Below are 27944 nucleotides of genomic sequence, written 5' to 3' on the forward strand. Positions count from 1 at the left end.
AGGAGTACAAAGACAAGTGTGTCTTGCATACAGTCAAGCATGGTGGTGGGAGTGTCATGGTCTGGGCCTGCATGAGTGCTGCCGGCACTGGGGAGCTACAGTTCATCGAGGGAACCATGAAGGCCAACATGTACTGTGGCATACTGAAGCAGAGCAGGATCCCCTCCCTTTGGAGACTGGGCCGCAGGGCAGTATTTCAACAGGATTACAACCCCAACACACACCTCCAAGATGACCACTGCCTTGCTAAAGAAGCTGAGGGTAAAGGTGATGGACTGGCCAAGCATGTCACCAGACCTAAACCCTATTGAGCATCTGTGGGGCATCCTCAAACAAAAGGTGGGGGAGCACAAGGTCTCTTAAAATCCACCAGCTCTGTGATGTCATGGAGAAGGACTCCAGTGGCAACCTGTAAAGCACTGGTGAACTCCATGCCCAAGAGGGTAAAGGCAGTGCTGAAAAAATGGTGGCAACACAAAATATTGACACTTTGGGCCCAATTTGGACCATTTAGGGGTGTACTCACTTGTTGCCATTGGTTTAGACATTAATGGCTGTGTGTTGAGTTATTTTGAGGGGACAGCAAATTTACACTGTTATAAAGGCTGTACACTCACTACTTTACATTGTAGCAGAGTGTCATTTCTTCAGTGTTGTCACGTGAAAAGATATAATAAAATATTAACAAAAATGTGAGGGGTGTACTCACTTTTGTGAGATACTGTAGATAACATTGTGCTCACGCACGTGGAGTTACCTAATAGTCAGCACTGACTGGCTAAAATGCATGTCTGTCAAAAAAACTAAAATAAAGTGGGCAGCATGCAGAGGCTTAAATACAAGGTAATCAGAACTAAAAAGTAAAGTAATATAATAGTGTTGGTTATGCAAAACCGAGAAATGGATAGTAAAGGGATTATCAATCTTTTTAAACAAAAATTCTGGTGTAGACTGTCCCTTTAATACTTACCATTTAGACACTTGCCCAATGAAAACAGACAGCCAAACCAGTACTGAAACATATCAGCAGAGGTAATGAATTAGGCGTATAATGTCGATCTGTAAAGGGAGGCAGAAGATGAATCCCTCCGACCAAATTTACAGAGAGCCTATGAAAAGGTTTCCTGTGAGGCATAAACATGGTGTAATAAAGGCATTAACTCCCTTCACTTCCCTCTGACAAGCACTGTGCATTCTAAGGGGAACTGGGCTTCAATATGATCTGAAGCACCTCTTTCACTGAAGAAATCAAGCACATCATGCTTCACCCACCTAAGGAAGCAAGGTTTAAAAACTGTGGTATGTGTGAGGGGTATTTATAGGCTTGGTAAACTTTGCCTCCTCCAGGTAGGAATGTATATCCAATATGCAACGGGTCGTGGACTCTCGCCACCTATATGAAAGAAATAACGTTCTGTAGTATTAGAAACTGTACAATATGTGACCTTTGAGGGAATTTGCATAACTATTACTATTGTGCCGATTAAATGCTATGGCTCCAACTAATATACTGCTATCAGTGAATGGAGAGAGAAAAAAAAAGTAAATTTATGCTTACCTGATAAATTAATTTCTTCTATGGTACGACAAGTCCACGGATTCATCCTTTACTTGTGGAATATTATCCTGCTAACAGGAAGTGGCAAAGAGCACCACAGCAGAGCTGTCTATATAGCTCCTCTCTTAGCTCCACCCCCCAGTCATTCGACCGAAGGTACAGGAAGAAAAAAGGAGAAACTACAAGGTGCAGAGGTGACTGAAGTTTAAAATCAAAAAATATACTCTGTCTTAAAATGACAGGGCGGGCCGTGGACTCATCGTACCATAGAAGAAATCAGGTAAGCATAAATTTACTTTTCTTCTATAAGGTACGACGAGTCCACAGATTCATCCTTTACTTGTGGGATACAATACCAAAGCTACAGGACACGGATGAACGGGAGGGACAAGACAGATGGTTAAACAGAAGGCACCACTGCTTGAAGAACTTTTCTCCCAAAAATAGCCTCCAAAGAAGCAAAACCATCAAATTTGTAAAATTTGGAAAAGGTATGAAGTGAAGACCAAGTCGCAGCCTTACAAATCTGTTCAACAGAAGCATCATTTTTAAAAGCCCATGTGGAAGCCACCGCTCTAGTAGAGTGAGCTGTAATCCTTTCAGGAGGCTGCTGTCCAGCAGTCTCGTATGCCAAACGGATGATGCTTTTCAGCCAAAAAGAAAGAGGTAGCCGTAGCTTTTTGACCTCTACGTTTTCCAGAATAGACAACAGAGAAGATGTTTGACGGAAATCTTTGGTTGCTTGCAAGTAAAACTTCAAACCACGTCCAAGTTGTGCAACAGACGCTCCTTCTTAGAGGAAGGATTAGGACACAGAGAAGGAACAACAATTTCCTGATTGATATTGCTATCAGTAACAACCTTAGGAAGGAATCCAGGTTTGGTACGCAAAACCACCTTATCAGCATGGAAAACAAGATAAGGCGAGTCGCATTGCAATGCAGATAGTTCAGAAACTCTTCGAGCCGAAGAGATAGCAACTAAAAACAGAACTTTCCAAGATAGAAGCTTAATATCTATGGAATGCATAGGTTCAAACGGAACCCCTTGAAGAACTTTAAGAACTAAATTCAAACTCCATGGCGGAGCAAGAGGTTTAAACACAGGCTTGATTCTAACTAAAGCCTGACAGAACGACTGAACGTCTGGAACATCTGCCAGACGCTTGTGCAGTAGAATTGATAAGGCAGATATCTGTCCCTTTAGGGATCTAGCCGATAGCCACTTCTCCAATCCTTCTTGGAGAAAGGACAAAATCCTAGGAATCCTGATCTTACTCCATGAGTAGCCTTTGGATTCGCACCAATAAAGATATTTACGCCATATCTTATAAATGTTCCTAGTGACAGGCTTTCGAGCCTGAATCAAGGTATCTATGACTGACTCAGAGAAACCCCGCTTGGATAAAATCAAGCGTTCAATCTCCAAGCAGTCAGCCACAGAGAAACTAGATTTGGATGCTGGAACGGACCTTGAATGAGAAGGTCCTGTCTCAGTGGCAGAGTCCATAGGGGAAGAGATGACATGTCCACCAAGTCTGCATACCAAGTCCTGCGTGGCCACACAGGTGCAATCAAAATCACTGAAGCTCTCTCCTGTTTGATTCTGGCAATGAGGAAGGAGAGGAAATGGTGGAAACACATAAGCCAGGTTGAACGACCAGGGTACTGCTAGAGCATCTATCAGTACTGCCTGAGGATCCCTTGACCTGGAGCCGTAACAAGGAAGTTTGGCGTTCTGACGAGACTCCATCAGATCCAATTCTGGTGTGCCCCATTGCTGAGTCAATTGTGCAAACACCTCAGGACTTTTCACTCCCCCGGATGAAAAGTCTGACGACTTAGAAAATCCGCTTCCCAGTTCTCCACTCCTGGGATAGATAGCAAGAGTGAGTCTCTGCCCATCAAATTATTTTGGTAACCTCTATCAATCGCTAAAAACTCTTTTGTTCCCCCCTGATTGATATACGCTACAGTCGTGATATTGTCCGACTGGGATCTTATGAATCTGGCCAAAGCCAGCTGAGGTTACGCCTGAGGCGCGTTGAATATCGATCTCAGTTCTAGAATATTTATCGGGAGGAGAGCCTCCTCCTGAGTCCACAAACCCTGAGCATTCAGGGAATTCCAGACTGCACCCCAGCCCAACAGGCTGGCGTCAGTCATCACTATGACCCATGCTGGCCTGCGGAAACACATTCCCTGGAACAGATGATCCTGTGACAACCACCAAAGAATAGAGTCTCTGGTCTCTTGATCCAGATTTATCTGAGGAGATAAACTGCATAATCCCCATTCCACTGTTTGAGCATGCATAGTTGCAGTGGTCTGAGATGCAAGCGAGCAAACAGCACTATGTCCATTGCCGCTACCATCAGTCCGATTACCTCCATACACTGAGCCACTGACGGCTGAGGAATGGAATGAAGAGCTCGGCAGGTGGTTAAAATATTTGATTTCCTGACCTCTGTCAGAAAATTTTTAATGTCCACCGAATCTATCAGAGTTCCCAGGAATGGAACTCTTGTGAGAGGGATAAATGAACTCTTTTTTACGTTTACCTTCCACCCGTGAGATCTGAGAAAAGCCAACACTATGTCCGTTTGAGACTTGGCTAGTTGGTAAGTCGACGCCTGAATTAAGATATCGTCCAGATAAGGCGCCACTGCTATGCCCCGCGGCCTTAGAACCGCTCTACGCACTAAAATGGCAAAACCTGAATTCTTTGCCGCTAATTTAGCTAGTTGAAAAGCACCATCTGTAATGAAAGAATTAGCTAGCTTGAGTGCCCTAATTTTATCCAGAATATATCTAATGGGGTCTCAACATGAAGAGCCTCGAACCAAAAAGCAGCTGCAGTAGTTACAGGAACAATGCACACTATAGGTTGCAGAAGAAAACCCTGATGAATAAATATTTTCTTTAAGAGACCCTCTAATTATTTATCCATAGGATCTTTGAAAGCACAACTGTCCTCAATAGGTATAGTTGTACGCTTAGCCAGGGTAGAAATAGCTCCCTCCACCGTCTGCCACGATTTCTGCATGGTGTCTGATATGGGAAACATTTTCTTAAAAGTAGGAGGGGGAACGAACGGAATACCTGGTCTATCCCACTCCTTAGTAACAATGTCCGAAATCCTCGTAGGGACCGGAAAAACAGTGTAGGCAGGAACCTCTAGAAATCTGTCCATTTTACACAATTTCTCTGGAACTAAAATAGGGTCACAATCATCCAGAGTCGCTAAAACCTCCCTGAGCAACAAGCAGAGGTGTTCTAGTTTAAATTTAAAGGCCGTCATATCCAAGTCTGAGGGAACATCTTTCCTGAATCAGAAATCTCTCCCTCAGACAGCAAATCCCTCACCCCCAACTCAGAACATTGTGAGGGTACATCGGATATGGCTAATAAAGTGTCAGAGGGCTCAGCATTTGTTCTCGCACCAGACCTACTGCGCTTCCCCTGCAGCCCAGGCAGCTTAGATAAAACCTCTGAGGGAAGTATTCATAACTGCGGCCATATCTTGCAGGGTGAAAGAATTAGACGCACTAGAAGTACTTGGCGTCGCTTGTGCGGGCGTTAATGGTTGTGACACTTAGGGAGAGTTAGATGGCATAACCCGATTCCCTTCTGACTGAGAATCATCCTGCGACATACTTTTAGTAGCAATGTTCTTTGCAATTTATTGACCTGTCAGTGCATGAGGGACACATTCTAACTGGGGGTTCCACAATGGCTTCTAAACATATTTAACAATGACTTTCCTCAATGTCAGAAATGTTGAACAGGCTAGTAATGACTAGAAACAAGCTTGAAAAACACTTTATTTAGTGAAAAAACAACAATCTTAAAAAACGGTACTGCGCCTTTAAGAAAAAAAAAAAAATCATACACGTTCTGCAAAACTGCTTTAAAATAGACCAAACTTTCAAAATTTTTGAAAGCAGACTCAATTTGTGTAGTCAAGTTTGCCCCGCAAGAAAATAAAACATTTAACCCTTTAATGTGCAAACCGGATTGAAATAAGGCCTAAATCAGGAAAAAAACACCCCCAGCACCTCAGGGATTGTAAATATGGGGTTAAAGCTTCGATTCGGCCCAAAACATCCACAACGGCCCTCCGGAGTTGGAGCTTGCTGAGTGAAAACAACTGCGCATCTGAGGCGTGAAAAACAATTTATGCTTACCTGATAAATTTATTTCTCTTGTAGTATATCCAGTCCACGGATCATCCATTACTTGTGGGATATTCTCCTTCCCAACAGGAAGTTGCAAGAGGATCACCCAAAGCAGAGCTGCTATATAGCTCCTCCCATCACATGTCATACCCAGTCATTCGACCGAAACAAGCCGAGAAAGGAGAAACCATAGGGTGCAGTGGTGACTGTAGTTTAATTAAAATTTAGACCTGCCTGAAAAGGACAGGGCGGGCCGTGGACTGGATACACTACAAGAGAAATAAATTTATCAGGTAAGCATAAATTATGTTTTCTCTTGTTAAGTGTATCCAGTCCACAGATCATCCATTACTTGTGGGATACAAATACCAAAGCTAAAGTACACGGATGATGGGAGGGACAAGGCAGGAACTTAAACGGAAGGAACCACTGCCTGTAGAACCTCTCTCTCAAAAACAGCCTCCGAAGAAGCAAAAGTATCAAATTTGTAAAATTTGGAAAAACTATGAAGGGAAGACCAAGTTGCAGCCTTGCAAATCTGTTCAACAGAGGCCTCATTTTTAAAGGCCCAGGTGGAAGCCACAGCTTTAGTAGAATGAGCTGTAATCCTTTCAGGAGGCTGCTGTCCAGCAGTCTCATAGGCTAAACGGATTATACTCCGAAGCCAAAAAGAAAGAGGTTGCCGAGGCCTTCCGACCTCTCCTCTGTCCAGAGTAAACAACAAACAGGTTAGATGTTTGGCGAAAATCTTTAGTAGCCTGTAAGTAAAACTTCAAGGCACGGACTACGTCCAGATTATGCAAAAGACGTTCCTTCTTTGAAGAAGAATTAGGACATAATGATGGAACAACAATCTCTTGATTGATATTCTTGTTAGAAACCACCTTAGGTAAAAACCCAGGTTTTGTATGCAGAACAACTTTATCTGAATGAAAGATCAGATAAGGAGATTCACAATGTAAAGCAGATAACTCCGAGACTCTTTGAGCCGAGGAAATAGCCATCAGAAAAAGAACTTTCCATGAAAGAAGTTTGATATCAATAGAATGAAGGGGTTCAAACGGAACCCCTTGAAGAACTTTAAGAACCAAGTTTAAGCTCCACGGAGGAGCAACAGGTTTAAACACAGGCTTAATTCTAACTAAAGACTGACAAAACGCCTGAACGTCTGGAACTTCTGCCAGACACTTGTGTAAAAGAATAGACAGAGCAGAAATCTGTCCCTTTAAAGAACTAGCTGATAATCCTTTGTCCAAACCCTCTTGGAGGAAGGACAATATCCTAGGAATCCTAACCCTACTCCATGAGTAATTCTTGGATTCACCCCAATGAAGATATTTACGCCATATCTTGTGGTAAATTTTCCTGGTGACAGACTTTCGTGCCTGTATTAAGGTACCAATTACTGACTCGGAGAAGCCACGCTTTGATAGGATCAAGCGTTCAATCTCCATGCAGTCAGTCTCAGAGAAAGTAGATTCGGATGATTCAAAGGACCTTGTATTAGGACTTGTCTCAGAGGCAGAGTCCATGGTGGAAAGGATGACATGTCCACTAGGTCTGCATACCAGGTCCTGCGTGGCCACGCAGGCGCTATCAATATCACCGATGCTCTTTCCTGTTTGATTTTGGCAATCAGTCGAGGGAGCAGAGGAAACGGTGGAAACACATAAGCCAGGTTGAAGAACCAAGGCGCTGCTAGAGCATCTATCAGTGCCGCTTCTGGGTCCCTGGACCCGTAACAAAGGAAGCTTGGCGTTCTGGCGAGACGCCATGAGATCCAATTCTGGTTTGCCCCAACGGAGAACCAATTGAGCAAACACCTCTGGATGGAGTTCCCATTCCCCCGGATGAAAAGTCCGACGACTTAGAAAATCCGCCTCCCAGTTCCCTACACCTGGGATATGGATCGCTGAAAGGTGGCAAGAGTGAGTCTCTGCCCAGCTAATTATCTTGGAGACTTCTGACATCGCTAGGGAACTCCTGGTTCCCCCTTGATGGTTGACGTAAGCCACAGTCATGATGTTGTCCGACTGAAATGTGATGAACCTCAGTGTTGCTAGCTGAGGCCAAGCCAGAAGAGCATTGAATATTGCTCTTAACGCCAGAATATTTATTGGGAGGAGTTTCTCCTCCTGAGTCTATGAACCCTGAGCCTTCAGGGAGTTCCAGACTGCACCCCAACCTAGAAGGATGGCATCTGTTGTTATAATTGTCCAATCTGGTCTGCGAAAGGTCATACCCTTGGACAAAGGGGCCCGAGATAACCACCAGAGAAGAGAATCTCTGGTTTCCTGATCCAGATTTAGTAGAGGGGACAAATCTGTGTAATCCCCATTCCACTGACTGAGTATGCATAATTGCAGCGGTCTGAGATGCAGGCGCGCAAATGGCACTATGTCCATCGCCGCTACCATTAAGCCGATTACTTCCATGCACTGAGCCACCGTGGGGCGCGGAATGGAGTGAAGAACACGGCAAGCATTTAGAAGTTTTGATAACCTGGACTCCGTCAGGTAAATTTTCATTTCTACAGAATCTATAAGAGTCCCTAAGAAGGAGACTCTTGTGAGTGGGGATAGAGAACTCTTTTCCTCGTTCACTTTCAACCCGTGCGACCTCAGGAATGCCAGAACTATCTCTGTATGAGATTTGGCAATTTGAAAGCTTGACGCCTGTATCAGGATATCGTCCAGGTAAGGAGCCACCGCTATGCCTCGCGGTCTTAGGACTACCAGAAGTGAGCCCAGAACCTTTGCAAAAATTCTTGGGGCTGTAGCCAACCCGAATGGAAGAGCTACAAATTGGTAATGCCTGTCTAGAAAGGCAAACCTCAGGAACGGATGATGATTCTTGTGAATCGGAATGTGAAGTTAGGCATCCTTTAAGTCCACTGTGGTCATGTACTGACCCTCTTGGATCATGGGTAAAATGGTTCGAATAGTTTCCATCTTGAATGACGGAACTCTGAGGAATCTGTTTAGGATCTTTAAATCCAAAATTGGTCTGAAGGTTCCCTCTTTTTTGGGAACCACAAAAAGATTTGAATAAAACCCCTGTCCTTGTTCCGTCTGCGGAACTGGATGGATCACTCCCATTACAAGGAGATATTGTATGCAGCTTAGGAATGCCTCTCTTTATCTGGTTTGCAGATAATCTTGAAAGGTGAAATCTCCCTTGTGGAGGAGAAGCTTTGAAGTCCAGAAGATATCCCTGAGATAACATAATTTATGCTTACCTGATAAATTCCTTTCTTCTGTTGTGCGATCAGTCCACGGGTCATCATTACTTCTGGGATATAACTCCTCCCCAACAGGAAATGCAAGAGGATTCACCCAGCAGAGCTGATATAGCTCCTCCCCTCTACGTCAGTCCCAGTCATTCGACCAAGAATCAACGAGAAAGGAGTAACCAAGGGTGAAGTGGTGACTGGAGAATAATTTAAAAGATATTTACCTGCCTTAAAAAACAGGGCGGGCCGTGGACTGATCGCACAACAGAAGAAAGGAATTTATCAGGTAAGCATAAATTATGTTTTCTTCTGTTATGTGCGATCAGTCCACGGGTCATCATTACTTCTGGGATACCAATACCAAAGCAAAAGTACACGGATGACGGGAGGGATAGGCAGGCTCATTATACAGAAGGAACCACTGCCTGAAGAACCTTTCTCCCAAAAATAGCCTCCGAAGAAGCAAAAGTGTCAAATTTGTAAAATTTGGAAAAAGTATGAAGCGAAGACCAAGTTGCAGCCTTGCAAATCTGTTCAACAGAGGCCTCATTCTTAAAGGCCCAAGTGGAAGCCACAGCTCTAGTGGAGTGAGCTGTAATTCTTTCAGGAGGCTGCTGTCCAGCAGTCTCATAGGCTAAACGTATTATGCTACGAAGCCAGAAAGAGAGAGAGGTAGCAGAAGCTTTTTGACCTCTCCTCTGTCCAGAATAAACGACAAACAGGGAAGAAGTTTGGCGAAAATTTTTAGTTGCCTGCAAGTAGAACTTGAGGGCACGAACTACATCCAGATTGTGTAGAAGACGTTCCTTCTTTGAAGAAGGATTTGGACACAAGGATGGAACAACAATCTCTTGATTGATATTCCTGTTAGTAACTACCTTAGGTAAGAACCCAGGTTTAGTACGCAGAACTACCTTATCTGAGTGAAAAATCAGATAAGGAGAATCACAATGTAATGCTGATAACTCAGAGACTCTTCGAGCCGAGGAAATAGCCATTAAAAACAGAACTTTCCAAGATAACAATTTTATATCAATGGAATGAAGGGGTTCAAATGGAACACCTTGTAAAACGTTAAGAACTAAGTTTAAACTCCATGGCGGAGCAACGGCTTTAAACACAGGCTTGATCCTAGCTAAAGCTTGACAAAAGGCCTGGACGTCTGGATTTTCTGACAGACGCCTGTGTAACAAGATGGACAGAGCTGAAATCTGTCCCTTTAATGAACTAGCCGATAAACCCCTTTCTAAACCTTCTTGTAGAAAAGACAATATCCTAGGGATCCTAACCTTACTCCAGGAGTAACGTTTGGATTCGCACCAGTATAGGTATTTGCGCCATATTTTATGGTAAATCTTTCTGGTAACAGGCTTCCTAGCCTGGATCAGGGTATCAATAACCGACTCAGAAAAACCACGCTTTGATAAAATCAAGCGTTCAATTTCCAAGCAGTCAGTTTCAGAGAAGTTAGATTTTGATGTTTGAATGGACCCTGTGTCAGAAGGTCCTGTCTCAGAGGTAGAGACCAAGGTGGACAGGATGACATGTCCACTAGATCTGCATACCAAGTCCTGCGTGGCCATGCAGGCGCTATTAGAATCACAGATGCTCTCTCTTGTTTGATTTTCGCAATCAATCGAGGAAGCAGCGGGGAAGGGTGGAAACACATAAGCCATCCCGAAGTTCCAAGGTGCTGTCAAAGCATCTATCAGAACCGCTCCCGGATCCCTGGATCTGGACCCGTAGTGAGGAAGCTTGGCGTTCTGGCGAGACGCCATGAGATCTATCTCTGGTTTGCCCCAACGTCGAAGTATTTGGGCAAAAATCTCCGGATGAAGTTCCCACTCTCCCGGATGAAAAGTCTGGCGACTCAAGAAATCCGCCTCCCAGTTCTCCACTCCCGGGATGTGGATTGCTGACAGGTGGCAAGAGTGAGACTCTGCCCAGCGAATTATCTTTGATACTTCCACCATTGCTAGGGAGCTTCTTGTCCCTCCCTGATGGTTGATGTAAGCTACAGTCGTGATATTGTCCGACTGAAACCTGATGAACCCCTGAGTTGTTAATTGGGGCCAAGCTAGAAGGGCATTGAGAACTGCCCTCAATTCCAGAATGTTTATTGGAAGGAGACTCTCCTCCTGATTCCATAATCCCTGAGTCTTCAGAGAATTCCAGACAGCGCCCCAACCTAGCAGGCTGGCGTCTGTTGTTACGATTGTCCAGTCTGGCCTGCTGAATGGCATCCCCCTGGACAGGTGTGGCCGATAAAGCCACCATAGAAGAGAATTTCTGGTCTCTTGATTCAGATTCAGGGTAGGGGACAAATCTGAGTAATCCCCATTCCACTGACTTAGCATGCACAATTGCAGCGGTCTGAGGTGTAGGCGTGCAAAAGGTACTATGTCCATTGCCGCTACCATTAAGCCGATCACCTCCATGCATTGAGCTACTGACGGGTGTTGAATGGAATGAAGGACACGGCATGCATCCTGAAGCCTTGTTAACCTGTCTTCTGTCAGGTAAATCTTCATTTCTACAGAATCTATAAGAGTCCCCAAGAATGGAACTCTTGTGAGAGGAAAAAGAGAACTTTTCTTTTCGTTCACTTTCCATCCATGCGACCTTAGAAATGCCAGAACTAACTCTGTATGAGACTTGGCAGTTTGAAAGCTTGAAGCTTGTATTAGAATGTCGTCTAGGTACGGAGCTACCGAAATCCCTCGCGGTCTTAGTACCGCCAGAAGGGCACCCAGAACCTTTGTGAAGATTCTTGGGGCCGTAGCCAATCCGAATGGAAGAGCTACAAACTGGTAGTGCCTGTCTAGGAAGGCAAACCGTAGATACCGTTGATGATCTTTGTGAATCGGTATGTGAAGGTAAGCATCTTTTAAATCCACTGTGGTCATGTACTGACCCTTTTGGATCATAGGTAAGATTGTCCGAATAGTTTCCATTTTGAACGATGGAACTCTTAGGAATTTGTTTAGAATCTTTAAATCTAAGATTGGCCTGAAAGTTCCCTCTTTTTGGGAACCACAACAGGTTTGAGTAGAACCCTTGTCCTTGTTCCGACCGCGGAACTGGATGGATCACTCCCATTAATAACAGATCTTGTACACAGCGTAGAAACGCTTCTTTCTTTATCTGGTTTGTTGACAACCTTGACAGATGAAATCTCCCTTTTGGGGGAGATAATTTGAAGTCTAGAAGGTATCCCTGAGATATGATCTCCAGCGTCCAGGGATCCTGAACATCTCTTGCCCAGGCCTGAGCGAAGAGCGAAAGTCTGCCCCCCACTAGATCCGGTCCCGGATCGGGGGCTCTCGGTTCATGCTGTCTTTGGGGCAGCAGCAGGTTTCCTGGCCTGTTTGCCCTTATTCCAGGACTGGTTAGGTTTCCAGCCTTGCCTGTAACGAGCAACAGCTCCTTCCTGTTTTGGTGCAGTGGAGGTTGACGCTGCTCCAGGTTTGAAATTCCGAAAGGGACGAAAATTAGACTGTCTAGCCTTAGATTTGGCTTTGTCTTGAGGTAGGGCGTGGCCCTTACCTCCTGTAATGTCAGCGATAATTTCTTTCAACCCGGGCCCAAATAAAGACTGCCCCTTGAAAGGTATATTAAGTAATTTAGACTTAGAAGTAACATCAGCTGACCAGGATTTTAGCCACAGTGCTCTACGTGCCTGTATGGCGAATCCAGAGTTCTTAGCCGTAAGTTTGGTTAAATGTACTACGGCCTCCGAAATGAATGAATTGGCTAGTTTAAGGACTCTAAGCCTGTCCATAATGTCGTCTAGCGTAGATGAACTAAGGTTCTCTTCCAGAGACTCAATCCAAAATGCTGCCGCAGCCGTAATCGGCGCGATACATGCAAGGGGTTGCAATATAAAACCTTGTTGAACAAACATTTTCTTAAGGTAACCCTCTAATTTTTTATCCATTGGATCTGAAAAAGCACAGCTATCCTCCACCGGGATAGTGGTACGCTTAGCTAAAGTAGAAACTGCTCCCTCCACCTTAGGGACCGTTTGCCATAAGTCCCGAGTAGTGGCGTCTATTGGAAACATCTTTCTAAATATTGGAGGGGGTGAGAACGGCACACCGGGTCTATCCCACTCCTTAGTAACAATTTCAGTTAATCTCTTAGGTATAGGAAAAACGTCAGTACTCGCCGGTACCGCAAAGTATTTATCCAACCTACACATTTTCTCTGGTATTGCAATGGTGTTACCATCATTGAGAGCTGCTAAGACCTCCCCTAGTAATGCACGGAGGTTCTCCAATTTGAATTTAAAATTTGAAATATCTGAATCCAATCTGTTTGGATCAGAACCGTCACCCACAGAATGAAGCTCTCCGTCCTCATGCTCTGCAAGCTGTGACGCAGTATCAGACATGGCCCTAGTATTGTCAGCGCACTCTGTTCTCACCCCAGAGTGATCACGCTTGCCTCTTAGTTCTGGTAATTTAGACAAAACTTCAGTCATAACAGTAGCCATATCATGTAATGTTATCTGTAATGGCCGCCCAGATGTATTAGGCGCCATAATATCACGCACCTCCCGGGCGGGAGATGCAGGTACTGCCGCGTGAGGCGAGTTAGTCGGCATAACTCTCCCCTCGCAGTTTGGTGAAATTTGTTCACATTGTACAGATTGACTTTTATTTAAAGTAGCATCAATACAGTTAGTACATAAATTTCTATTGGGCTCCACCTTGGCATTGGAACAAATGACACAGATATCATTCTCTGGGTCAGACATGTTTAACACACTAGCAATAACTTGCAACCTGGTTATAATCTTTTTTAACAAAAACGTACTGTGCCTCGAAGAGGTACTTAAACGATTAAATGACAGTTGAGATAATGAACTGAAACAGTTATAGCATCAAGTTTAAAATAACATAACTTTTAGCAAAGGTTTGTTCCCATTAGTAAATAACTAATTTGACATAAAAAATTATAGAGTAACGTTTTTATTCACAGTCAATAAAAATTCTCACAGCTCTGCTGAGAGAATGTACCTCCCTTCAAAGAAGTTTGAAGACCCCTGAGATCTGTCAGTGAACCGGATCATGCAGGAAATATAATAGTAGCTGACTGGAATTTTTTGATGCGTAGCAAAAGAGCGCCAAAAACGGCCCCTCCCTCTCACACACAGCAGTGAGGAGAAACGAAACTGTCACAATTTAAAGCAGACAACTGCCAAGTGGAAAATAATGCCCAAACATTTATTTACTCAGTACCTCAGCAATGTAAACGATTCTACATTCCAGCAAAAACGTTTAACATGACAATATTTATTAAAAGGATTAGTGACCTTTAACAGAGTAGTTCCGGTGAAAAACCATTCCCAGAATACTGAAGTGTATACATACATGTCATTATAACGGTATAGCAGGATTTTTTCATCAATTCCATTCAGAAAATAAAAACTGCTACATACCTCAATGCAGATTCATCTGCCCGCTGTCCCCTGATCTGAAGCCTTTACCTCCCTCAGATGGCCGAGAACAGCAATATGATCTTAACTACTCCGGTTAAAATCATAGTAAAAAACTCTGGTAGATTCTTCTTCAAACTCTGCCAGAGAAGTAATAACACGCTCCGGTGCTATTGTAAAATAACAAACTTTTGATTGAAGTCATAAAAACTAAGTATAATCACCATAGTCCTCTCACACATCCTATCTAGTCGTTGGGTGCAAGAGAATGACTGGGACTGACGTAGAGGGGAGGAGCTATATCAGCTCTGCTGGGTGAATCCTCTTGCATTTCCTGTTGGGGAGGAGTTATATCCCAGAAGTAATGATGACCCGTGGACTGATCGCACATAACAGAAGAAATGATCTCCAACGCCCAGGGATCCTGAACATCTCTTGCCCACGCCTGGGCGAAGAGAGAGTCTGCCCCCTACTATATCCGTTGTTGGATAGGGGGCCGCTCCTTCATGCTGTCTTAGAGGCAGCAGCAGGCTTTCTGGCCTGCTTGCCCTTGTTCCAGGACTGGTTATGTTTCCAGGCCTGTTTGGATTGAGCAAAAGTTTTCTCTTGTTTTGAAGCAGAGGAAGTTGATGCTGCACCTGCCTTGAAATTTCGAAAGGCACGAAAATTAGACTGTTTGGCCTTTGATTTGGCCCTGTCCTGAGGAAGGGTATGACCATTACCTCCAGTAATGTCAGCAATAATTTCTTTCAAACCAGGCCCGAATAAGGTCTGCCCCTTGAAAGGAATGTTGAGTAATTTAGACTTTGAAGTCACATCAGCTGACCAGGATTTGAGCCATAGCGCCCTACGCGCCCTATTTAGTCAAATGAACAATGGCATCAGAAACAAATGAGTTAGCTAGCTTAAGAGTTCTAAGCTTGTCAACAATTTCAGTCAATAGAGCTGTATGGATGGCCTCTTCCAGGGCCTCAAACCAGAATGCCGCCGCAGCAGTGACAGGCGCAATGCATGCAAGGGGCTGTAAAATAAAACCTTGTTGAATAAACATTTTCTTAAGGTAACCCTCCAATTTTTTATCCATTGGATCTGAAAAAGCACAACTGTCCTCAACCGGGATAGTGGTACGCTTTGATAAAATAGAAACTACTCCCTCCACCTTAGGAACCGTCTGCCATAAGTCCCGTGTAGTGGCATCTATAGGAAACATTTTTCTAAATATAGGAGGTGGGGAAAAGGGCCACCGGGCCTATCCCACTCCTTACTAATAATTTCTGTAAGCCTTTTAGGTATTGGAAAAACATCAGTACTCACCGGCACTGCATAGTATTTATCCAGCCTACACAATCTCTCTGGCACTGCAATTGTGTCACAGTCATTCAGAGCAGCTAATACCTCCCCAAGCAATACACGGAGGTTCTCAAGCTTAAATTTAAAATGAGAAATCTCTGAATCAGGTCTCCCCGATTCAGAGACGTCACCCACAGACTGAAGCTCTCCGTCCTCAGGTTCTGCATATTGTGACGCAGTATCAGACATGGCTCTTACAGCATCTACGCGCTCTGTATCTCGTCTAACCCCAGAGCTATCGCGCTTGCCTCTCATTTCAGGCAATCTGGATAATACCTCTGACAGGGTATTATTCATGATTGCAGCCATGTCCTGCAATCGCTATGGGCGTCCCTGATGTACTTGGCGCCATATTAGCGTGCGTCCCTTGAGCGGGAGGCGAAGGGTCCGACACGTGGGGAGAGTTAGTCGGCATAACTTCCCCCTCGACAGACCCCTCTGGTGACAATTCTTTTATAGATAAAGACTGATCTTTACTGTTTAAGGTGAAATCAATACATTTAGTACACATTCTCCTATGGGGCGCCACCATGGCTTTTAAACATAATGAACAAGTAGTTTCCTCTGTTTCAGACATGTTTGTACAGACTAGCAATGAGACTAGCAAGCTTGGAAAACACTTTAAAGCAAGTTAAGCAATATAAAAAAACGTTACTGTGCCTTTAAGAGAAACAAATTTTGACAAAATTTGAAATAACAGTGAAAAAAGGCAGTTACACTAACAATTTTTACAGTGTATGTAACTAGTCAGCAGAGCATTGCACCCACTTGCAAATGAATGATCAACCCCTTAATAACAAAAACCGAATAAATAAATGACAAACGTTTTTTAAACACAGTCACAACAACTACCACAGTCTACTGTGATTGTTACCCTCCTCAAACACGACTTTGAAGCCTTTTGAACCCTTCAGAGATGTCCTGTATCATGCAGAGGGAAGCTGAATGTCTGTCAGTATTTTTATCTGCACAGAAAAGCACTAAAATAGGCCCTTCCCACTCATATTGCAAAAGTGGAAAGCCTGTTACTAGGCAAAAATCAAGCCAGCCATGTGGAAAAAAACTAGGCCCCAATAAGTTTTGTCAACAAACATATATAAAAACGATTAACATGCCAGGAAACGTTTTATATTACACTTTTATAAGAGTATGTATCTCTGTTAATAAGCCTGATACCAGTCGCTATCACTGCATTTAAGGCTTAACTTACATTAATCCGGTATCAGCAGCATTTTTCTAGCAAATTCCATCCCTAGAAATAGGTTAACTGCACATACCTTATTACAGGAAAACCTGCACGCTATTCCCCCTCTGAAGTTACCTCACTCTTCAGAATATGTGAGAACAGCAATGGATCTTAGTTACTTCTGCTAAGATCATAGAAATCACAGGCAGATTCTTCTTCTAATGCTGCCTGAGATGAAACAGTACACTCCGGTACCATTTAAAAATAAACTTTTGATTGAAGTTAAAAAAACTAACTATAATACACCACTCTCCTCTTACTACGTCCATCTTTGTTGAGAGTTGCAAGAGAATGACTGGGTATGGCAGTGAGGGGAGGAGCTATATAGAAGCTCTGCTGTGGGTGATCCTCTTGCAACTTCCTGTTGGGAAGGAGAATATCCCACAAGTAATGGATGATCCGTGGACTGGATACACTTAAGAGAAATAGGCCCTGCCCATCTCACTCGATGTCTTTACAGCCTCAAAGAACCGCACCAGAGCGGTTTTAAACTAGCCATGTGGGTTCTGAGACTCAAAAATTAAGCCAAGTGTACCCTCAATAAAGTTGCCAAAACGTTATTGCCAAAGAAAAAACGTTAACAGCACTCCCAGTTCATAAAACGTGTGCCCACAAACATTCAAAAACTCTGTGTCAACCATTTGTTTATTAGCCCCTTATGCAAGCTTAGTAATGCCTTTCTATTAGATCTTAGGATTACTGCTTACCCTCATGGGGATACAGTCAGCCTTTCTGAAATAGAGTCTCTCCAGAAAAAATGACTGAACATACCTCACTGCTATATAGCATGAAAACGTTCCTCACACTGAATTTTCTTGTACCCCTCAGCCTCTGTGGGAACTGCACTGGATCTTAGTGACAAATACTAAGATCATCAGCATCCAGGCAGAAGTCTTCATCCATCTGCTGCCTGAGAGTAAATAGTACACACCGGTACCATTTAAAACAAAAAACTCTTGCTTGAAGAAATTAAAAACTAATATTTTATCACCTCTTTCACTTTACCCTTCCTAGTACTTAGAGTAGGCAAAGAGAATGACGGGGGGGTGGAGCTAAGGGAGGAGCTATATAGACAGCTCTGCTGTTGTGCTCTTTGCCACTTCTTGTTAGCAGGAGGATAATATCCCACAAGTAAAGGATGAATCCGTGGACTCGTCGTACCTTATAGAAGAAAGAAATAACTGTAGCTCTGAGTATGAGGTAAATAAACTCAATATTAAAAAAGGCTGTGGAAATGTGAAACAATAATGATAATTACTTACTTTGTCTTTCAAAATGGCTTCATGCAATACCTTCCTTGCATTAACAATGTTTTTCTGTACTTTGAAAAGGTGACGAGCAAGCTTAATTGCATAAAATGAACATTCACTTTTGGATTTAGAGTTTTTCCTGGCATCATCCAATAAGAGCTCAGCCTCTGTTAAGTTTCCATGTCTTCGCTCTAAGCTTATTCTTCGTAAACGAACCATTGCTAAATCTGGCACATTTTCTTCAAATTTTTTTAATATACGTCTTGATTCCTCTATGTTACCTACAAAAAAATAAAATAAATTTTAAACAAGAAAAAATTAGTAAAAAAAAATAAAAAAAAAAAAAATAAAAAAAATCTGATAAATCTGTTTTTAAAAGAGCTGTTCCTTACCCTGTTGCTCCTCAAATGCAGCCCACAATAAATGAGCCAAAGGCTTCTTTAAAAGATGAACATTACATGCTCTGTTATAAACATGCCTAACTCCTTCAACGCTGTGCTTCTCCATGTACTTGGCATACTAAGCACAAAAAAAAAACAAGAAAAAAAAAAACAAAGAATGGTACATTAGCCATTTTAAGGTAATAAAATATCAAGTGATAAATTTCCATTTTGTTTTTGTTTAATACACTCAGCACCTTTATTGAACCACTAGACTAGATTCTGTAAGGGCGGAGGCAACGCTGTTGGCATATGCAGCAGTCAAATCTGGTTGCAAGCAGACCATCCCCTAATACAATAGATATAGTTTTAGATGAACACATTATAAAGTGTACAAGTGGGTTAGTCACTGCGTAAAATGTTTAATAATTTAAAGGGATTCATCTGCCTGGAAAAATATTCATCTTACTTGATCCAATATTCCTCATAGAAGGCACAAGCAACTTACACATCTCTCGAAAAGGATCACAGCACGTTCCTGCAATCCACTTTCAATTTCAAAGTCCAAATAATCTTTCCAGTTTTCAAGCTGTACTTTCTCCAAAGGTTTTACATGAAAATAGGGACGCTTTATCTTTAAGAGTTTAAAAAAAAATAAAAAAAAAATAAAAGGATATAGATATAACACATACACACAAATAATTGCACGTAAGCATATTAAAGAAAAAAAAAAAAACACTTACTGCTTCTTCAAAGGCCCATCTTTTGCTCACTTCATATTCATTCTGATTGAATATCTCTTGATGTACTTCAATGATATGATGCCGCATGTTTTCTATTTCAGTAGTAAGCTAAAAGAAAATTGCCATAAGGAATTGACAGTCTTTATCTTTGTGCAAAATTAAGAAATCTTAAGTTGACTAAGAAAAATTTTAGGCCTTAAGTGGTAAATTTAATTAGTAAAATCATTTAAGGAGTCAACTCACTTTTGCTGGATCAGTCTATTTCCTCCCAGACCGAAGGACCATCCTCACTTGACCCTTCATGGTCAGATACTGGAGCCAACTGTTTTCGCATTTCAATAAATTTTTCAGGCGTTAAAAAATCTCTAGGTAAATTATTTTGTATATGTTCTTTAAACCTGCAAGAAAAAAAAGTTAAGCTATAACTATTTTACACTGTATAGAAATTGAGTTTAAGAAAAAAAAGGTTATACAACCTACTAGTATTCACTCAACCTGTTAAAGCAGCATTCATGTCCAGGGGAAATTCTCCTTCGCCCCCATGAATATGAACATTCTGCATGGTACGATACTTAATCTGTTAATAACAGCGTATTGTTAGATTATTTATACCCTTAACCACATGTGCAGAACAAATGCCTGAATATAGTAGAAAGTTGAATTTATAGATACACAGGAAATTAAGCTTATACTACCAACATTTTAAAGCCATTAATTAAACTATAATCTCTATACAAACATTTAATTGTCCAGCATTTCAAAATTAAAAAGTAACACTAAATACATTTCATAAGCATAGAATTGAGATTCGCCTCCTTCCAGTAGTCTTTGGTGCTGCCACGATGAAATCTAGCCTTCACTGTTTACACATGTGCAGCAACACTCCTTAAAATACCTGCAATGTAACCTAGGATCCATAATGGCAGCAATGCATTTAATGTCCCTTTAAAAAGGCACAAAGAATGCATAAAGATCAAGCAGAACATTTGTTATGCTTAAAATAGTTAATTAAATAAGGGGAGATACATTTTGTTTCAAATAATCAAATATATATACTACTGTTTTTCAAATGCATGCAAACACTCCCATTTTGGATAGACCAGGGCATACATGAGAGCCTTACATTAGTTTCCCTCATTTATTTCCTGTGCAGCTGGTGCATAGGTTAATAAACCACAGTACGACTTCCGGCTAGTGAGAACATGGAGAGCTAACTTCGGGCTCTGGAGCAAAGGGCAATATCGACCACCCCTGCTGTGTTTAAGCCTTGGCCTGCTAAGACGAGACCTGGTCCAGATACACGGTTCAGGAGAACCATATAGCAGCCGGAAGCTGACTGACTTGGCAGAGTCGCTACAACATTGGGCGTTCTTACATTCCCAGAGCGGAGACACAGACAGCTGATTGAGGAAGGGTGGCAAGACCGCTGTGATTGCTTGTGGCAAGTCTGCTGTGGGGACGAGATCCATGTGAGGAGCAGAAGGTAAGTTATCTGGGCGGTGCAGCTGGAGACTGCTGGCATCAGAGGTGTCCGGTTCAAGCAGCTCCCTATCACCGCAGCTGGATACGGCTGGCTTAGTCCTGGAAGGCTCCTATAAGTGGGTACTAAAATGCGCAAGTAGCATCTTGATTTACTTTCTGCCTATTCAGTGTGTAGAAGGGAGTCGTTAGAAGGCTATACTTTAAGCTTTATTTTGCTTTCGGATCTGTGTGGTGAAGAGCCAGTTAAACTGCTGGATAACCAAGAATAAGTCAAAGTAGAGTTATTTCCGATTGATCCAAGTGTGTTTAGAAAGGACCCTAAAGCGGAGACCCTTTTGGGATGTGCATATAATTTACAAGAACAAGGTCTCTAAAATATACCCCACTTGAATTACAAACCGGTTCTCTAGGACAATATTCAGCGATGTGTGAAAGCCCACTAAGATGTTTGGAATCCTGTGGGTACTAAAGGTACGTCTCATTTGATTGGAACTAAAGCAAGGAGGGCCCCGACCCCATATCAAGGCCGTGAATACCGAGTTTGAAATCCCCAGAGAGGATTTTTATTGGGCATAGTACAAAAACATTCTAGATGAGCTGGACTTTGCTTGGGTTATATGCAAATTGGAGGGGAGGAGGGGTAAATAAGATGATGAACAATATTCTATAATTTTGTCTATAGCACAGCTAATCAGTCCCAGATCTGAGCACTTAGCCAAAAAGTGTTAATTTTGTTCAATTGTTGTGTGCTTTTTTGTTTGCTGCTAGGCCGTTTTCCTCTGTGTGTCTATTTTTAAGTATGTATTATCAGTGAGGTAGACTTGGCATGGGCAAGCCTGGCACACTTATGTGGCAGCTCTTTGGGATTCCTAGAAATTTGAAGTGTCAATAAGGCGCATGGTGGAGCACTGCATGTAAATGTTAATATTTTCTTTTTTTCATTTTCACATTTGTAAGTGTTTTGATACACGAAGGGCTGAGTATCAACTTAACTGGACGTATTAACCCTCACACATGTAAATGGTATTTATTACATATTTATGTTTTATTGTACGCACACCCCAACGAGTTTCAGATAGAGGATAGATCTTTAGCCCAGGAACAGGCTATTACATCCCAGGAAAGCAAACAAAATACCTTACATACCAGATTAGAAGAACTAGGACAGGTCGAAATGTAATAACCTTAAGAGTAATTGAGATGCCAGAGACAGGGGACTTCCAAGACCTTTTAAATTTTGCATCAGTCAACTCCCACAAACAGTCGGCAGTAATGTAGAAAATGTGAGGATTCTCATAGAAAGAGCCCAATAGAGTGGGACCTGTACGAAGGAACCCAGATAGCACAGTAAGACCAAGAACGGTAATAAAGTTCCTGAATATTCAGGATAAATTCCATATACTTAGATTATACCATAGAAAAAACAATATATAATTGGAACTAGCAAAGTTTTACTGTTTAAGGGCTTTTCAGCAGAGAGACAGGCTAAGCACAGGGAGATGGCACCCTTCTGCTCCAAGCTAATTAAGGCCAATCTAAAGGTGAGATTGATATACCCTGCCAAAATAATTTTAGATAAAAAAAAATCTACTACTCATTTGAAGTTCAGACTAAGTGCTATGAGTCACCAGCTCCTACTGAGCATGTGCAAGAATAAGTATGCATTTGTGATTGGATGATGGCTGTCACATGGTATGTGAATGCATTTGTGATTGGCTGATGGCCGTCAAATGGTACAGGGGGGAGTGGAAAAAGACAACTTAAAATTGTCAGAAAAAAAAAAAATAAAAAAAAAAAATCTACTACTCATTTGAAGTTCAGACTAAGTGCTATTGCATTGTCTTGTTATCTTGCATTTGTTGATTATGCAAATCTGTGTTGACTGGTCCTTTAATGTTGAAACTACACGGGGAAGAACATATTACAAATAGGTTAGCCAAATGGAGTAAGGTTAGGATCCCTGTAGACAGGGAGAAGATTATGCATAGTACGAGAATGGTTATTAAGGCAGCGGCCTTGATAAATTGGAGAGAAGCGCACATGAAGATATTAAATATGGCTTACCTTACGCCAGCTAGAATGGCTAAATGGGCGCAGGATAAAGGGAAATGTTACAAGTGTGGCTTGGAAAATGCGGATTTAGTCTATTGCTTTTGGGCATGCCCAAAAAAATAAGATTCTGGCAAAACGTCAATTTTTGGGGTATGAAGACACTGGGGACTTGTTTCAAATTTGAGTCTACGCAGATTATTTTTTTTTACGCAACTATACAGTTAATACGCCCAATGTCAGATTTATTAATATGCTTATCCTGATAGGAAGGAATTTGAAAGGACATAGTGGTCCTAAAATAGTTTGTTGACATCCTGAGGTAGAAAAGATCCCTTTCCACCCATAATCTCGGAAATTATCTCCGCCAGACTAGGACCAAAAAAAGTCACACACTTATAAGGTAAAGACAAAAGCTTGGACTTGGAAGTTACATCAGCCGACCAAGATTTTAACCACAAAGCTCTGCAAGCTAGAACAGCAGCTAGACATTTTGGCTCCCAGCCTAATCACTTGCAAGTTGGCATCACAGATAAAAGTATTGGCCAGTTTAAGAGCCTTGATCCTATCTTGGATCTTCTCTATAGTATTCTCTTCTGAAATCAGCTCAGACAAGGCATCGCACCAATAAGATGCTGCTCCTGAAACCCTAACAATACTTGCAGCAGGTTGCTTTTGTAATCCCTGATGAATGTACATCTTTAAGTAAGCCTCTAGGCTTCTTATCCATGGGATCCTTGAAAGAAAAACTATCCTCTATAGGAAATGTAGTTCTTTTAGCTAGAGTAGATATAGCTCCTTCTACCTTAGGCACAGTGCGCCATGAATCGAGTCAAAAACAGGAAACATTTTTTAAAAACAGGGGAAGGGGAAAAAAGGAATCCTGCTTATCCCATTCCCTGAGCTATTATTTCCCGACATGCTGTCTGGAACTGGGAAAAACTTCCACGGAAGGAGGATCATCATAAACTTAAGTTTACTAGATTTCTTTAGGTATGACAGAGATAGAGTCGGAGTCATCCAAAGTAGCCAGAACCTCCTTCAAAAGTAACTGGCGGTGTTCTAATTTAAATCTAAAATGAACTTCAGATTCTGCAGAATTTTCTCCTATTATGTCAGTCTGAGATCTCACCTTCAGACGCTACCGAGTTATTCTCCTCCTCAGACAATTTGGGAGAGGCTGATCAACGCAGATTTAGAGGGGTCAGAAACCTTACTAGCAGAAATATTTTAAGATTTCCTCTTACGCTTACCTGAAGCAGGGAAAGCAGATAAAGCTTCAGACACTGCAGAGGTTATCTGTGCAGCAAAATCCCCTGGCAAATAAACAACCCAGGAGGTTGAGAGGAAACGCAAGGCACTGTATGCAAAACTGTTATGGCTTGGGACGTTTGAAAAGAAAGCTGAGGCATATCATGAACAGCATTATCCTCAGAAACATTTGGCTCAGAAGGGAGTAATTTGTCATTAAATTTTAAAGTCTTAGCTAAACATGAGGAACAAAATTGCATATGTACAATTATATCCTCCAAACAAAGTAAACATTTATCCAAAGTAAAAAAAGAATCTTGTTCTGTGTCCATAACTACAGAAACCAGTTCCCAAAAATAATGACTAAGTAAACATACACACTTTTAAAAACCTGTCAGCCTGAGGCTTCTACCGTACCAGGAACTGAAGACGCCACTAGTAAATGGAAGAGAGACCCTGACATGAGGAGTTTAACTCTGATCTCCATTGTAGACGATCAGATAGTCAAATAACTAGCCGCAACAGCCTAGACTCAAGACTAAGCTCTGCATATGAACACGGAAGAGCGAAGAGTCACGTGAGCGGGCAGAAGAAAAAGAAACTGTGCCAGAGAATTAAGAGTGCACTTTTCTAGCAGCTCAAACAGAAAGTAAAAGGCTAAAAGTATTCCTTATCAGGTCTCCAAAAAAAAAGGGGAAATATCCAAACCCCACCCTTCAGCCAGTCTCAAATAAAGGTAATTTCCAAGGATACCACTTTTCATTAACCCCTTAGTCTGTCTACTTCACAAAGTGTTAAGCATACAAGGTGCCTGCAACACTGCCCATTTTAATGTACCCTCAATAAAAAAGGATAAACTATGTCCCAATATAGATCCACTAGAGGATTTACCTCTAAAGTGCTGTTCTTCAGTACCTTGAAGGCAAAGGCACTTACCTGTGGATCCAGCTGCAGGAAATTAAACAACTACTTCGGTGTGACAGACACACCCCTTTGTCAGTTACCTGAAGGAAAAGAAAAAAAAACAGACTAACCGACCCTCGTTATCTATAAAGAGATAGCAATGGTATTAGAAGGTGGCGAGGTGGTCTTTGCTTTACTTCTAACTGCTAAAAAAGTCACTACTACTCTTACAAAAGAGATTGACGTGGACACAGCTAGACTCCAATCCTTGCTCGCAGGGAAAAGTACCCATAAAATTATTAATTCGTCTGACACTCATCTTTGCCATCCTCCCGATCAGAGGAAAAGAATGACTGGTGGTTATGGGTAAGGGAAGGACACTTAACAGCTCTGCTGGGGTGCTCTTTGCCTCCTCCCACTAGTAATTGGAATAAAAGTTGTGGACTCTATGCCATAGGAAAGAAATCCTGTATAAATAAAAAAAAAAAAAAAAGCTCCCAGTTTAGCACGGTTGATAAAGGTTAAGCTGGGACATCCACAGAAAGGGGCTGAGAAAGGCAGACACCCCCCCCCCCCACTGCATATGAAAAGACCCATTACACAACCAGGAGTCTGTAGTCATCAGTATACATTTAAAACTTTGGGTCTTGGTATGGTGGACTGAAAATCACAATGTTTAAAAACAAACAAAAAAATAATTTTACAAAAACACCCCCAGATGGGTGGGTGGGTGTGTACGTACAGTGGAAATAAAAAGTCTACACACCCCTGTTAAAATGTCAGGTTTCTGGGATGTAAAAAAATGAGACAAAAGAAATCATTTCAGAACTTTTTCCACCTTTAATGTGACCTATAAACTGTACAACTCAATTGAAAAACAAACAAATCTTTTAGGTGGAGAGAAGAAAATAAAAACAAACCTAAAATAATGTGGTTGCATAAATGTGCACACCCTTTTATAACTGGGGATGTAGCTGTGTTCAGAATTAAGCAATCACATTCAAAATCATGTTAAATAGGAGTCAGTACACACCTGCCATCATTTAAAGTGCCTTGATTAACCCCAAATAAAGTTCAGGTGCTCTAGTTGGTCTTTCCTGAAATTTTCTTAGTTGCATCCCACAGCAAAAGCCATGGTCCACAGAGAGCTTCCAAAGCATCAGAGGAATCTCATTGTTAAAAAGGTGCCAGAAGGGTACAAAATAATTCCCAAGGCATTAGATATACCATGGAACACAGTGAAGACAGTCATCAAGTGGAGAAAATATGGCACAACAGTGACATTACCAAGAACTGGGCGTCCCTCCAAAATTGCTGAAAAGATGAGAAGAAAACTGGTCTGGGAGGCTACCAAGAGGCCTACAGCAACATTAAAGGAGCTGCAGGAATATCTGGCAAGTACTGGCTGTGTGGTACATGTGACAATCTCCCGTATTCTTCATATGTTTGAGCTTTGGGGTAGACAGCAAGACGGAAGACTTTTCTTAAGAAAAACATCCATGCCCAACTAAATTTAGCAAAAACAAATCTGAAGTGTCCCAAAAGCATGTGAGAAGAGGCGTTATGGTCTGATGAAACCAAGGTTGAACTTTTTGGCAATAATTCCAAATATATGTTTGCCGCAAAAACAATACTGCATATCACCAAAAGAACACCATACCCACAGTGAAACATGGTGATGGCAGCATCATGCTTTGGGGATGTTTTTCTTCAGCTGGAACTGGGGCCTTATTCAAGGTAGAGGGAATTATGAACAGTTCCAAATACCAGACAATATTGGCACAAAACCTTCAGGCTTCTGCTAGAAAGCTGAACATGAAGAGGAACTTCATCTTTCAGCATGACAACGACCCAAAGCATACATCCAAATCAACAAAGGAATGGCTTCACCAGAAGAAGATTAAAGTTTTGGAATGGCCCAGCCAGAGCCCAGACCTGAATACAATCGAAAATCTGTGGGGTGATCTGAAGAGGGCTGTGCACAGGAGATGCCCTCGCAATCTGACAGATTTGGAGTGTTTTTGCAAAGAAGAGTGAGCAAATATTGCTAAGTCAAGATGTGCCATGCTGATAGACTCATACCCCAAAAGACTGAGTGCTGTAATAAAAGCAAAAGTTGCTTTAACAAAGTATTAGTTTAAGGGTGTGCACACTTATGCAACCACATTTTATTTTTACTTCCCTTCACCTAAAATGTATCTATCAATGGCCATTGGAAAAGGGCCCCCTTAATTAGAGCTCAAAAGAATAATGATTTAAAAAAAAAAAAAAATATTTATGCTTACCTGATAAAAAAAAATTTCAGGACACTGAGTCCACGGATCATCAATTACCGTTGGGAATATCACTCCTGGACAGCAGGAGGCAGCAAAGGGCACCACAGCAAAGCTGTTAAGTATCACTTCTCTACCCACAATCCCCCCAAAAAAAGAAAAAACAGCCCTATTGGAATGAGCTGTGAGTTTCACAAGAGGTTGCAGTCCGGCATTCTCATTTGCCATACGAATAACCCTTCTCAACCAGAAAGAAGTGGCAGAGCTTTCTGACCCTTACGGTTTCCAGAACAAACAAAATGCTTAATACTGACTAAAGTCCTTCGTAGCCTGAAGATACATTTTAAGAGCCCGCACAACCTCCCAGTTGTAAACAGACATACCTGAAAAGAAAACCAAACCTGGTAAAAAGAACTACCCTATATCTGCATAAAATATGAGATAAGGGGAAACGCCACAAAGCTGAGGGTTTCAAAAACCCTCCAAACATAAGAGGCAGTAAGAAACAAACCAGTTAATATCTTATGGAATGCATTGGCTCAAACAAATAGAGCCTGTTGCAAAACTCTAAAACAAGCAAAATGCTTTAAAGTGGAGCAACTGACGAAGC

The 27944-nt window shown here is 42.0% G+C and overlaps 1 protein-coding gene across 1 annotated transcript in view; it reads right to left on the reverse strand.

Annotated features, from left to right (window-relative positions):
* The window catches only part of PRPF39 (pre-mRNA processing factor 39), a 139311-nt gene that overhangs the window by 78204 nt on the left and 33163 nt on the right, over positions 1 to 27944 (reverse strand). The window contains 7 exon segments of the mRNA XM_053697846.1: positions 18266 to 18534; positions 18646 to 18770; positions 19100 to 19137; positions 19139 to 19267; positions 19377 to 19484; positions 19620 to 19634; positions 19636 to 19774. Of these exon segments, the coding sequence (XP_053553821.1) occupies positions 18266 to 18534; positions 18646 to 18770; positions 19100 to 19137; positions 19139 to 19267; positions 19377 to 19484; positions 19620 to 19634; positions 19636 to 19774 (823 nt within the window).

The sequence above is a fragment of the Bombina bombina genome, chromosome 1 (assembly GCF_027579735.1).
Source record: "Bombina bombina isolate aBomBom1 chromosome 1, aBomBom1.pri, whole genome shotgun sequence".
NCBI lineage: Eukaryota > Metazoa > Chordata > Amphibia > Anura > Bombinatoridae > Bombina > Bombina bombina.